Raw genomic sequence first — 14,749 nt, forward strand, 5'->3', positions numbered from 1 at the left:
GAGACAGGGGGAGTTCCCATACGAGACACTACAGATATTGTAATCTGAGTTATGAGTCCTCTAGAATGGGAGAGGAGCTTGCTGTAAATTGGAAACTCACATCAATTATTACTACAGCACACATGACTATGGAAACAAACAGCACCTCCAAAATGGCACGCAATGCTCTGGACTTTGGGATACAATGGCAAATGACTGGTAGAGAATGCTGCTAAAGATACAGTTTTTTACAGTCTTGGCAATTAGTGCTGTCACATAAGGAGTGAATTCAAGTGGAGATAACATGTCCTCCTAAACTGCGGGTGCTAAAATTTAATAATAATGCTCAACAAGCCATGAACTGCAAAGATTAAATGAAAGTTATGGAACCATTAAAAGTCTGTCTCTCTTAGACATTTTCTATAAGATCGCAACTGGTGAGACGTAGTCGTATATGAACTATGTGTCCAAGGGAGAGGGATTGTATTTTTTCTTGTTTTTTTGTGTGAGATCTGTAATTGCGATGGCTATGCTCTGTGTAGTTACAGGGAAAGGCTTCTTCGGCTTATGAAAACCCCAAATAATGCACCGACAAAAAAACATGTAGCAATGCCTTAATAAAAAAAAGAGAAAAAGAGGATTACCTTGATATGTTTTAATATTTTGCAAGTTCAGAAGAGTAGCAGCAAAAGGAGATCTCTCGTACAGGCGTGGGCTGCTCAACATGACCTACAGAAGCAAGAGCACAGGTTAAAAAGCAGAAAGTAGAGGCTTCCCGCTTATAATCCCAGAAAGCTGACCACTTTTATTCATAAACCACACCTACTTTATACATATTGTTGAGAAAGCACCACAGATGGTTCAAAGCAGACTTGGAAAATTCAATACACTTAAAAAGGAAAAGTGCATTAATGTAAAATTTTGTAAACCAATTGCAGGAGCTTTACAACTTCACAAGGGTAGTGGTACACTTTCCCAGTCCACTCCCATTTGTCTTAATTATTTACAATGCATTTTATAGCACAAAAAGGAACCCTAAAGTTGCTCTGGAGCACTTTTAGGACCCAATTACAAGTTGTGCAAAGCGGAATCCCACTCCTCACAATTAAGATATGGGCGATGTTCCCACATTCAGATTTATCGGGGTGGAAGCACAGGATCTGTTTTTACCAGCCAGGAAAACATGCTCAGATCAAGTGGTAAATGTGTCTGTAAAGTTGCCTGGGATTGGGAATTCCACAAAGGATGCCAACCAGTAAACCAAGGTCCGAAAGGTTATGCCCCATCTGTAGAGTTTAATTAGTAAAAGAAATAAATATGTGAGACACCAGTCAAAAACATTTATTTCGGCCACCCGGAATCTCTGCAATTATTTACACCTAACATACAAAAGGGATCCTTAGTGTTGGTTGGTAAGGTTAAGAACTCTTGTGCACCATTCTCTTAAACCAAAAACATAAAAAATATTGATAAAACAATGACATTTTCAAGTGGTTTTTTTAAACTATTCTTTACTTTTTGAATAAACAACAATGCTGATAACTACATATGAATATATTTAGCATCAAAAGAAATTCAGATCATCAAAGTACATTGTGGATTCAAACTCCACCACACTGTTACTTATTCCAAAACAAGCTCTTCCTTTGAGAGGGCAGCTGGAAACTAGAGTAAGAGCGGATACTGACAAACGTGTGTTCACTGAGAGATTAAAGTGAATCTAAGGCATCTGCAGGGACCCATGCCTCAATCCTGTCTTAATCTAGAAGCAAAACCTCAAACAATGAAATATTGCTACCCAACGTCTCACAGAACATAAGAGAAATGCTACACAATAGTAGTGGCATTCAAATTTAGTTTACTTTTCTGGCTTACAATTTGAGCAATACCAAACCTGAATAAGTTCAAATTCACTTTGCAGTTTAATTTACAGTGCCAAATTAGAATCTAAAAATAATAAAGTAAATATATCTTCAGCCAATGTACATATTTTACTTTCAAAACACTAGCAAACATATTGTTGTCAATTTCTTAACTGCATCACAAGCATGGATGCAGGATGCCTTTGGTCTGGCCAGATCTAACTTCAACTCTGACATTATTGGGTCCATAAGTAAACATTCTTATTTGTCTATTTGCCCAAGCATGCAACCAACAACATTTAACCTATTAATAACCAGATTCCCACATTCAAGACAGAGTTGCTAGAAATTGTCAGAAAGTTCCTTGAACAAAGGCCCCGAGATGAATAGCTCAACTTCAGGCATTAAATTATCCCCACATTATTAAACAGTTGGTTACAATGACACCAACTCCCGTTGCTTCAACATAGGCACGCCAGTCCTTGGATTCTACTTTAGCCCATGATGGTTCACAAAAAATGTCAGCTCCATCCTTAGAACGTCCCAACTCAAACTGCTCAATCTTGAGATGTGGCACATGTGGCCTTTGAATTTGTGCATTTGAAGCTCCACAATAGCACACTGAAATCATAACAGCAGCCAGAATCCTTTAACTCAGACATGCTTTGAGGCAAAATGCAACGGCTTTATGTGTACTCTTCCCATCACCACACTGAGTCATTATTACCAGTCACAATACAGCATCTTATGCGTTACCTGTTGGTCAAAAGAATGGGCTAGCCTATCTTTCTATTTGAAAACTCTTGGTAGCGATTGTAGCATACATTCAAAATATAGGGCATCAGTGTATTTTCAAAATACCTTTGATTACTGCATTTATGTAAGGGCTAATCTCTTCAAGACTGCCCTTGTAACTTCTTGGGCACTTACGTTTGACTTCACTCAAATTATAGGGGCACACTTTAAGCCACTCAACCTGTGCCCACCGCAGTTCCCTTCTTGGAAGCTAGTTTTTCTTGTAGCAATTCTCTCGCTCAGGAGAGTTACTAAACTCCAGCTTTTGTCCGTATAGTAATCTTTTATACAGGGGCACACACTCTAAGGTGGAGTGTGTCAAGGTGCACTGCAGTTTTAGGGGGGAGGGCCCACCAATCAACTTGAAACCAAAACTTATTTTTTTAAATGTTTATTTATTGTTATTCTATTAGTTAAAGGGTCACAGCAGATACAAACATGTGATTTACAGTACATCATATCAATTTGTAGCTTAATATACAGCAGTCTGTAGCGCATGAGAATACATGAGTACATTACTGTCCATCCATTATTCTCTTAGTGGAGCATATAACTGACAGTGTTGTTAAGGGCATCTCAAACCGCCATGCACAAGCAAAAAAAAAAAAAAGACTTATGTAACATCATTCACATAGCCTAATGGTCAGTCTGATCAGCCAAGAAAGATCTGCGTGGTGACCAAAAGTCTCTTGGGCGTGCTGCACCAGGGAGAGCGGAAGCAAATTACTACATAAAGCTCCTTGCAAAGAGCCATGTGTTTGAGCCATTCCTTGACGAACGGGGTTCAGCCTTGACTCTTATCACCACCACCCCTTTCCCCAATAGCATATTAGCCCTAATCTTAGTGTACACCTTAGAAATGGGTTTACCATCTACCTTCAGGTCCTCCGACCATTCAGATCTAATACGCAAACTGAGTCATCAACCTTCCCTATGCTTCATTGCAGAATTTAGGAAACAAATACTACACCTTCGAAGAAAAACACCTGGTCCCATTGCAAGCTAAACACTAGATGACAAGTGCGCACAGCATGTGACTCTGCAGGACTACAGGTTGCAAACCAGTTGTTACAGATGAGAAGTACTTTCCCATTTTGTTGTATTTCTGTCCGAGGTCAAGATCTGAGCTGTCTTTTAGAATCGGCTACAGTGACAAATAAATATGGAGCAGCTGAGAACGAAGGGCAGCAGTAAAATTGCTTACTACAATAATTAATTGCCTGACTGAAATCAATTTTGCCTCCGATTGGTAGGTTATTTAATAAACAAAACAATCTAATGCCTCAAGATGATTAATGCATGTCTGGGCCTATAGTACAATGTACTGTCTGCCGATTGCTAGAAACTCATAAGATGGTGGGTATTCTGATAAAACGATTTTAAAAGTAAAACAGACGCATGTGTCCCGAGTGGCCTATTTAAGACTATGCCTAGTGTTGTCTTGTTTACCGAGGTGAGCCATTCAGGAGGGATGAGAAAGGCACAAAGAACAGTATTGGCCCATATGTTAAGGGCAGCTAAGAAAATAAGTTGCAGCGCACTTAAAGAAAACTGCAATCATGTCACGGTCTTAGTGGAGCCATTCAATACGATTGAGACGGACACTTGACATGTGTTCCTAAATTTTGTGCATAAAGGGCACCTACTTTGATAGAATCTGGAAAAAGCTGACTGACTGATCTGGGCCATCTAAGTAACTACTGTAGGAAATGGCTCCCTGTTGCAGTTACCAACCCCCCCCCCCCCCCCCAATTTTTTGCCTGATATTGATGCTGACTTGACTGAGAAGTGTGCTGAGACCCTGCTAACCAGGCCCCAGCACCAGTGTTCTTTCACTAAAAATGTACCATTGCTTCCACAATTGGCACTCCCCTGGCACACAGATAAGTCCCTTCTAAAGGTACCAGTGGCACCAAGGGCCCTGTGACCAGGGAAGGTCCCTAAGGGCTGCAGCATGTGTTGTGCCACCCTAAGGGACCCCTCACTTAACACATGCACACTGACATTGCGGATTGTGTGTGTAGGCGGGGAGGCAAAGTCGACATAGCATCCCCCTCGGGATGCCATGCACACAAAATACTGCCTGTGGCATAGGTTAGTCACCCCTCTAGCAGGCCTTAAAGCCCTAAGGCAGGGTGCACTATACCACAGGTGAGGGCATAGCTGCATGAGCAATACACCCCTACAGTGTCCAAGTCTATTCTTAAACATTGTAAGTACAGTGTGGCCATATTACATATATGGTCTGGGAGTTTGACGAACTCCACAGTTCCATAATGGTTACACTGAATACTGGTAAGTTTGGTCTCAAACTTCACAGAATAATAAACCCGCACTGATGCCAGTGCTGGATTTATTACAAAATGCACAGAGAGGTCATCTTAGAGATGCACACTGTATTTTACCCAATCCTTCATTGCAGGACTGACTGGTCTGTGCCAGCTTGCCACTGAGACGGGTTTCTGACCTCCTGTGGTGAGAGCCGTTGTGCTCTCTGGGGCCAGAAACAAAGCCTGCACTAGGTGGAGGTGCTTCACACCTCCCCCTACAGGAACTGTAACACCTAGCAGTGAGCCTCAAAGGCTCAGGCTTCATGTCACAATGCCAAAGGGCACTCCAGCTAGTGGAGATGCCGCCCCCCCCCCCCAAACAGACACAGCCCCCACTTCTGGCAGCAAGTCCGGGGAGATAATGAGGAAAACAAGGAGTCACCCCCTCAGCCAGGTCCACCCCTAAGATGACCAGAGCTGAAGTGACCCCCTCCCCCTCCTTGGAAAATCCTCCATCTTGTTTTGGAGGATTTCCCCCAATAGGATTAGGGATGTGCCTCCCTCCCCACATGGAGGGAGACACAAAGAGGGTGTAGCCACCCTCAAGAAGAGTAGCCATTGGCTACTGCCCCACAGACCTAAACACACCCCTAAATTGAGTATTTAGGGGCGACCCTGAACCCAGGAAACCAGATTCCTGCAACCTGAAGAAAGAAGGACTGCGAACCTGAAAGCCCCGCAGAGACGACGGAGACGACAACTTGACTTGGCCCCAGCCCTACTGGCCTGTCTCCAGACTCAAAGAACCTGCACAGCGATGCATCCAGCTGGACCAGCGACCTCTGAGGACTCAGAGGACTGACCTGCAGCTAAAGGACCAAGAAACTCCAGAGGAAAGCAGCTCTGTCCAGAACTACAACCAAGAAACCATCTTTAAAGAAGACTCCAACCTCACTCCGGAAGCATGAGTCTTAACACTCTGTACCAGAAGCCCCCGGCCTGTGTCCAGAGGAACCAACTTGGCAGAGAGGACCCCCAGGTGACTTCAACGACGTGAACACCCTGAGTCAACCTCCCTGCACCCCCACTGTGATGCCTGCAGAGAGAATCCAGAGGCTCCCCCTGACATGACTGCCTGGTAACAAAGGAACCCGATGCCGGGACCAAGCACTGCACCTGCAGTCCCCAGGACCGAGAGGGACCACCTACCAGTGCAGGGGTGGCCAGTAGGCGGCCCTCATCCTAGCCCAGTCGGTGGCTGGCCCGAGAAGCCCCCCTGTGCCCTGCCTGCATCGCCAGAGTGACCCCAGAGTCCCTCCATTGCTTTCAATGACAAACCCAACACCTACTTTGCACACTGCACCCTGCAGCTCCTGTGCAGCGGAGGGTGTATTTTGTGTGCCTGTGTGTGTGTGTGTCCCCAGTGCTCTACAAACCCCCCCCTGGTCTGCTCCCAGAGGATGCAGGTACTTGCCCGCTAGCAGACTGGAACCAGAGCACCCCTGTTCTCCATAGGCGCCTACGTTACTTGGGCCCTCCTTTGACCTCTGCACCTGACCGGCCCTGTGTTGCTGGTGCTGAGGGTTTGGGGTTACCTTGAACCTCCAACGGTGGGCTGCCTATGCCCAGGAGACTGAACTTGGAAGTGCTTTACTTACCTGAGAAACTAACTATTACTTACCTTCCAGAGAAACTGTTGATTTTTGCACTGTGTCCACTTTTAAAATAGTGTATTGCCATTTTTGCCAAAACTGTGTATACTACTGTTTTAATTCAAAGTTCCATACTTACCTGTGTAAAGTACCTTACAATTTATGTACTTATGTAACTTGTGAATCTTGTGGTTCTGAAATAAGAAAATTATATTTTTCTATAAAAAAACCTATTGGCCTGGAGTTAAGTCATTGAGTGTGTGTTCTCATTTATTGCCTGTGTGTGTGTACAACAAATGCTTAACACTACCCTCTGATAAGCCTACTGCTCGACCACACTACCACAAAATAGAACATTAGTATTATCTAATTTTGCCACTATCAACCTCTAAGGGGAACCCTTGGACTCAGTGCACACTATCTCTCACTTTGAAATAGTATATACAGAGCCAACTTCCTACAACTACCCACCATTATTGGACGCATCAACGCTGTTTCAGTGGTAATGTAAACACAGTGGTAACAATGCACAAAATCTGCAAAAGAGGTAACAAAACAGCTATATGTAGAAGGACAAGTTGCAAGCCCTTCCCATAACTCCAAATGCCAACAAGTCCCAGAACATCAGGGCAGGTCTACTGACCTCCAAGTGGTGCAAGGTCTCAGGGTTCAGAGCCATTATATACCCAACATGGTCCTCTCTGCCAATGCTTGCTCCAAATAGAGCTGCCTCTTAACGGATTCCTTAATCAACCAACCACTCCACTTTAATACATAGCTGGTGTAGGAAAATGTTTTTGTTGCAGTATCCACCTCCCCACATACTTTCTGCCCCCTTATCGGCTACTAGATGGTTTGCGCTAGGACCAGCTAACCAGATCTCAATGCCAGTGCTCTTTCTTTTAACACCAGGTATGTCTGATTGTTTTACAATTGGCACAGGACTTTAGCACTCCTGTAAGTCTGAGTAAATGGTACTTCTGTTACCTTGTGTGGAAGGCTGGCCCTCTTTGTAGTGTGCAAAGCTAAGCACACTGTCAAGAGGGTCCAGGCAACCACACGTTGGTTTACAGGGGTAAAAACGAGATCACCTAATGCTCTAATTTTTAAGGTAGCTTGATTGAGCAGTCAGGTTAATCTTGGAGAAATGCAAAGTATTTGTTGTACTCGCAGCATCAATCTTACAACTCAGACACTCAAAGGAATAACTCGAGACCAATTTATAAAAACACTTCAGGTTTTTAATGTCATTTATAAGACCAAAATCATCAAAATTGGTTAAGCACTTTTTGAGTTATGAATTTTTAAAGTTTACTAAAAATAGTCTTTTTGTGCGTAACTACGCACCATAATAATCATTGGATGATAACCTTCAAAAATACATACAAGATTACACAGTAGGTTTACCAAGTTCTTCTTTTGCAGGTTGATCGAGGTAGTTGGTGGGCACACAGTGCCAGATGGAAAAGTTCGGGCAGCTCCCGGTTCTGGCAGGAGCAGCAGGAGGTCTCTGGAGCTGGTGCAGGGCCACTGCAGGGGATCACTTGAAAAAGCACAGGTAAATTTAAAGATGGATCTTCGGGGTACCCTTGGCGTGTCATGGTTGCAAGGGGTGGTGGAGCCTTATGGCACAGCAGGTTCTTTGGTGCAGGGTACAGGGCAGCCAGGTGCAGAGCATATCAGTGAGCCAGGAGCTGTGTGCAAGGATGCCCTCAGGAGCAGGAGGTAAGCTAGCTCAAGGGTTGTTTGCAGGATAACAGGGGCACTCAAATGGGAGGTCTGGGATGTTCCTGAAATCCCTTGACTGGGGCTTCCTCCTCGTCTCTTTGCAGCCCCAGGTGTGCGGTTTATCTTGGTGTCAGACATTGGTTGACCAACACCCAGTGTATTGGCATGGATTAGCCACTGGAGGGCTCAGTGCCACCAAACTTGGCACACTGGCAGGGTCTGTCCTCGCGGCCGTAGGGGTGCAGTTTGGTCCAGCTGCAGAATCTGGTTCTGGAGTTAGTGGCTGCTTATTGAAGTGACCCCCACTGGCTTGTTTTTTTGTGAGTTTAGAGTGGTACCCCCACTCTGGAGGGAGTTCTCTGGCGATTTGAAAAGCCTGGAGGTCCTCTGGGGTTTTTGTAGAGTTGTCCAGTTATCTGGCAGCGCCACAGCGGTGATTGTCAGGTCCTGGGTGGAGCAGGCAGGGTTTGGTGCCTTTTCTTTGGTGCAGCATGTAAACAGTTCTCAGACCTTCTTGGTGCTGGTCTTCTTCGGTCTGTCAAATCTGATTTCCTGGTCTACGGATGCCCACTAAATACTGTATTTAGTGGGTGTTCTTAAGGGGAACCTGGTAGTGACCAATGGGTCATCTACCTTAGGGTAGCTATACCCACTAAGTGATAACTTCCTGTAGGCACAGGTCACTTCCCTACATCTGATTGGCTATTTTCATTCCATCCAAGTCAGAAGAAAATGAAATGGAGTCCACCTCACATGCAACACCCTAGAGGTGGTGAATGCTAGGCAGGCCCACTCCTCCTGACCTCTGTGTGTTTTCCCGCTGTTGCTTCAGCCAAACATGGGGGTTTGCAATAGGGAGGCCATCTGCTGCCAGCAACAGTCTTGGGAGTCGAGTTTCAAGGGCGATAAGCCCTTTGAAGCTCTGAGGCAGGTTTGTGGACATTCCTGGGGGAGGTGGGGTGGCACCTCATCCCAGGAAAGACTTTGTTCTCTGGCCCCTGAGAGCAATGGCTCTCTCTCCAGGGGTCCAGAATCCTGTCTGGTGGTGGCAGGCTGGTTGGGACTGGCCAGCCACCATGCCAGGGTAGTTAGCTTTTGACGGGGGCACCTCTAAAGTGACCGCTGGGTACATTTTGTAATAAGTCCAGTACTGGTACCAGTTTGGATTTTCACTCTGAGTTGCTTGATAACAAACAACCAAGGGTTCAGAGTAGCTATCATGTTGCTGGGAAACTTGTACTGACTGGTATCCAGCACATGCATTTGAAATGGCTGCTCTGTTCACTTACTATGTCCCATGTTTGCTAAGGAGACAGTAGGGGCATATTGCTCATGCAGCTATGCCCTCACATACAGTATGGTGCACCCTGCCTCAGGGCTAGAAGGCCTGCCAGAGGGTTGACTTACCTACACTGCATGCAGTGTATAGTGGACAGGGCACACAGGATGTGTGCTATGTCGAGTTTTCCTTTTGGGATTGGACCAGGCCAATCAGTCTGTAATGGCAGTTCTGGGTGCATCTGGATACATGGCCCTAGAAGGTGAAACAATCAGTGCTGCTGCCATCAGGAGCCAACTTTTAGTACCCTAAGCCCTGGGTACCTAATGAAAATGTCACTTACCCAGTGTACATCTGTTCGTGGCATCAGTCGCTGTAGATTCGCATGTTTTGCATAGCTCGCCATCTGGTGTTGGGTCGGAGTGTTACAAGTTGTTTTTCTTCGAAGAAGTCTTTCGAGTCACGGGACCGAGTGACTCCTCCTTTTGTCTCCATTGCGCATGGGCGTCGACTCCATCTTCGATTGTTTTTCCCCGCAGAGGGTGAGGTAGGAGTTGTATTGTAGTAATAGTGGCCATGCAATGGAGTGACTAAGTATGTACCTATTTAAGGTTAAAATAATATATATACAAATAGTTGAAGGTACCTTCCGAACTGCTACAGGCTCCCGGGGAGGCGGGTGGGCACATGCGAATCTACAGCGACTGATGCCACGAACAGATGTACACTGGGTAAGTGACATTTTCAGTTCGATGGCATCTGTCGCTGTAGATACGCATGTTTTGCATAGACTAGTAAGCAGTTATCTCCCCAAAGCGGTGGCTCAGCCTGTAGGAGTGGGAGTAGTCTGAAACAATGTTCTTAATACGGCTTGACCTACTGTGGCTTGTTGTGCGGATAACACGTCTACACAGTAGTGCTTGGTGAATGTGTGAGGCGTAGACCATGTGGCTGCCTTACATATTTCTTGCATTGGGATGTTTCCTCGAAAGGCCATGGTAGCACCTTTCTTTCTGGTTGAGTGTGCCCTTGGTGTAATGGGCAGTTGTCGTTTAGCTTTAAGGTAGCAGATTTGGATGCATTTAACTATCCATCTGGCTATACCTTGTTTTGATATTGGGTTTCCTGCATGAGGTTTTTGGAATGCAATAAATAGCTGTTTAGTTTTCCTGATGCTCTTTGTTCTGTCAATGTAATACATTAATGCTCTTTTGACATCTAAAGTATGTAGTGCCCTCTCAGCTACGGAATCTGGCTGTGGGAAGAATACTGGAAGTTCCACTGTTTGATTTAGATGGAACGGTGAAATAACTTTTGGTAGAAATTTAGGATTAGTCCTTAGGACGACCTTATTTTTGTGTAGTTGTATAAAAGGTTCTTGTATTGTAAACGCCTGAATCTCGCTTACTCTTCTTAGAGAGGTAATGGCGATGAGAAATGCAACCTTCCATGTTAGGAACTGTATTTCGCAGGAGTGCATGGGTTCAAAAGGTGGACCCATAAGTCTAGTTAAGACAACATTGAGGTTCCATGAAGGAACAGGTGGTGTTCTTGGTGGAATAATTCTTTTAAGGCCCTCCATGAATGCTTTAATGACTGGTATCCTATATAGGGAAGTTGAATAGGTAGGCTGCAGGTATGCAGATATTGCTGCAAGGTGTATTTTAATGGAAGAGAAAGCTAGGTTAGATTTTTGTAAGTGAAGCAAGTAACCCACTACATGTTTTGGGGTTGCGTGTAATGGTTGGATTTGATTAATATGGCAGTAGCAAACAAACCTCTTCCATTTACTGGCATAGCAGTGCCTGGTGGATGGCCTTCTGGCTTGCTTTATGACTTCCATACATTCTTGGGTAAGTTGTAAGTGTCCGAATTCTAGGATTTCAGGAGCCAGATTGCTAGATTCAGCGATGCTGGATCTGGGTGTCTGATCTTTTGGTTGTGTTGTGTTAACAGATCCGGCCTGTTGGGCAGTTTGATGTGGGGTACTACTGATAGGTCTAGCAGCGTTGTGTATCAGGGTTGCCTTGCCCAAGTTGGTGCTATTAATATGAGTTTGTTTTGACTGAGTTTGTTTACCAGATAAGGAAGGAGAGGGAGAGGAGGAAAAGCGTAGGCAAATATCCCTGACCAGTTCATCCATAGGGCATTGCCGTGGGACTGCCCGTGTGGGTATCTGGATGCGAAGTTTTGGCATTTTGCGTTCTCTTTTGTCGCAAACAAGTCTATTTGAGGTGTTCCCCAGAGCGTGAAGTAAGTGTTCAGAATTTGGGGGTGAATTTCCCATTCGTGGACCTGTTGGTGATCTCGAGAGAGATTGTCTGCGAGTTGATTCTGAATCCCTGGGATAAATTGTGCTATTAGGCGAATTTTGTTGTGAATTGCCCAACGCCATATCTTTTGTGCCAGCAGGCTCAATTGCGTTGAGTGCGTTCCCCCTTGTTTGTTTAGATAATACATTGTTGTCATGTTGTCTGTTTTGACGAGAATGTATTTGTGAACTATTATTGGTTGAAAAGCCTTTAGTGCTTGAAAAACTGCTAGCAGTTCTAGGTGATTTATATGCAGTTTTGTTTGATGTACGTTCCATTGTCCTTGTATGCTGTGTTGATCGAGGTGTGCTCCCCACCCTGTCATGGAAGCATCTGTTGTTATTACGTATTGTGGCACTGGGTCTTGGAAAGGCCGCCCTTTGTTTAAATTTATATTGTTCCACCATAGAAGCGAGAGGTAAGTTTGGCGGTCTATTAACACCAGATCTAAAAGGTGACCCTGTGCTTGTGACCACTGTGATGCTAGGCACTGTTGTAAGGGCCTCATGTGCAGTCTTGCGTTTGGGACAATGGCTATGCATGAAGACATCATGCCTAGGAGTTGTAATATCATCTTTGCTTGTATTCTTTGTGTTGGATACATGCGTTGTATGATGTTGTTGAAATTTTGAATTCTTTGTGGACTTGGAGTGGCCACTCCTATTGTTGTGTTTATTATGGCTCCTAGGTATTGTTGTACCTTGCATGGCAGAATGTTGGATTTTGCGAAGTTGACTGTGAACCCTAGTTTGTAGAGGGTTTGTACGATTTGATTTGTGTGGTGTGAGCACGTTATTAACGAATGGGTCTTGATTAGCCAGTCGTCTAGATACGGGAATACATGTATTTGCTGCCTTCTGATGTGTGCAGCGACTACTGCTAGACATTTGGTAAAGACTCTTGGTGCGGTTGTTAAACCGAAAGGCAGTACCTTGAATTGGTAGTGTATTCCTTTGAATACAAACCTTAGGTATTTCCTGTGCGATGGATGTATTGGTATATGGAAATACGCGTCTTTGAGGTCTAATGTTGTCATGTAGTCGTGTAGTTTCAGCAATGGTAACACTTCTTGTAGTGTGACCATGTGAAAGTGGTCTGATTTGATGTATGTGTTTAGTATTCTTAGGTCTAGGATTGGTCTTAGCGTTTTGTCCTTCTTTGGTATTAAGAAGTACAGTGAATAAACTCCTGTGTTTATTTGTGTGTTTGGTACTAACTCGATTGCATTCTTTTGCAATAGTGCTTGAACTTCTATCTCCAGGAGCTCGGAATGATGTTTTGATAAATTTTGTGCTCTCGGTGGTATGTTTGGAGGGAATTGTAGAAATTCTATGCAATAACCATTTTGGATAATTGCTAGAACCCAAGTGTCTGTAGTGATCTCCTCCCATGCTTTGTAATAATGACCTATTCTTCCCCCCACTGGTGTTGTGTGGAGGGGGTGAGTGACATGTGAGTCACTGCTTAGTTGTAGGGGTTTTGGGGCTTTGAAATTTTCCCCTATTCCTAGGGAATTGCCCTCCTCTATATTGGCCCCGAAAGCCTCCCTGTACTGTCCCTGGTAACTGGATGTTGTTGCCTGTGAGGTACTGGCTTGTGTGGCCTGACCCCGAAACCCCCCTCTAAAGGGTGTTTTGCGGAAGGTGCTGTAATTTCCTCTGCTCTGCGGGGAGTAGAGTGCGCCCATGGCTTTAGTAGTGTCCGTGTCTTTTTTAAGTTTCTCAATCGCAGTGTCCACTTCTGGACCGAACAGTTCTTTTTCGTTGAATGGCATATTGAGAACTGCCTGCTGAATCTCTGGTTTAAACCCAGACGTTCGTAGCCATGCATGCCTTCTGATGGTCACAGATGTATTTATTGTTCTTGCAGCTGTGTCTGCTGCATCCATGGAGGAGCGTATCTGGTTGTTTGAAATGTTCTGTCCTTCATCAACCACTTGCTTTGCCCTCTTTTGTAGGTCTTTGGGTAGATGTTCAATGAGATGTTGCATCTCATCCCAATGGGCTCTGTCATAGCGCGCAAGTAGTGCCTGAGAGTTAGCGATGCGCCACTGGTTTGCAGCTTGTGCTGCGACTCTCTTTCCAGCTGCATCGAACTTGCGGCTTTCCTTATCTGGGGGTGGTGCATCCCCAGATGTGTGGGAGTTGGCCCTTTTCCTAGCTGCTCCTACAACGACAGAATCTGGTGGCAGCTGTGTAGTGATGAAAATAGGGTCTGTAGGAGGCGCTTTATACTTTTTTTCCACCCTTGGTGTGATTGCCCTACTTTTGACCGGCTCCTTAAAGATGTCTTTTGCGTGCCGAAGCATACCAGGGAGCATAGGCAGGCTTTGGTAGGAGCTGTGGGTGGCAGAGAGGGTGTTGAATAGAAACTCATCCTCGACTTGTTCTGAGTGGAGGCTTACATTGTGGAATTGTGCTGCTCTAGCCACCACCTGAGAATATGCAGTACTGTCTTCTGGTGGTGATGGCTTTGTAGGGTATGCCTCCGGACTGTTATCTGACACAGGGGCGTCGTATAAGTCCCATGCGTCCTGATCCTGGTCACCTTGGCTCATGGTGGTGTGAGCCGGGGAATGTGATGGAGTTTGTGCTGGTGAGATGTGAATTATAGGTGGAGGAGAGGGTGGCGGAGTAACCTTTTTCACCATTTTTGTTTGTGGTGTTTGGTCAGTTTGAAATTCCAGTCTTCTCTTTCTCCTAATAGGGGGAATGGTGCTTATCTTTCCTGTCCCCTGCTGTATAAAAATACGTTTCTGCGTATGGTCTACATCGGTGGATTGCAGGTCTTCCTCAAACCTATGCTTTCGCATTTGGGAGGTCATTGATTGCTCTTCTGTATAAGAGCCTGAAACTGGGTCGGTTGCAGGTTG

At 45.0% G+C, this 14,749-nt stretch overlaps 1 protein-coding gene across 1 annotated transcript in view; it reads right to left on the reverse strand.

Moving 5' to 3' along the window:
* Positions 1-14,749, reverse strand: part of ATG2A (autophagy related 2A) — a 2,189,461-nt gene that overhangs the window by 1,994,682 nt on the left and 180,030 nt on the right. Inside the window, exon 10 of the mRNA XM_069207806.1 lies at positions 624-708. Within this exon, the coding sequence (XP_069063907.1) occupies positions 624-708 (85 nt within the window). The remainder of the gene's footprint in view (positions 1-623; positions 709-14,749) is intronic.

This window comes from Pleurodeles waltl, chromosome 9 (genome assembly GCF_031143425.1).
Source record: "Pleurodeles waltl isolate 20211129_DDA chromosome 9, aPleWal1.hap1.20221129, whole genome shotgun sequence".
NCBI lineage: Eukaryota > Metazoa > Chordata > Amphibia > Caudata > Salamandridae > Pleurodeles > Pleurodeles waltl.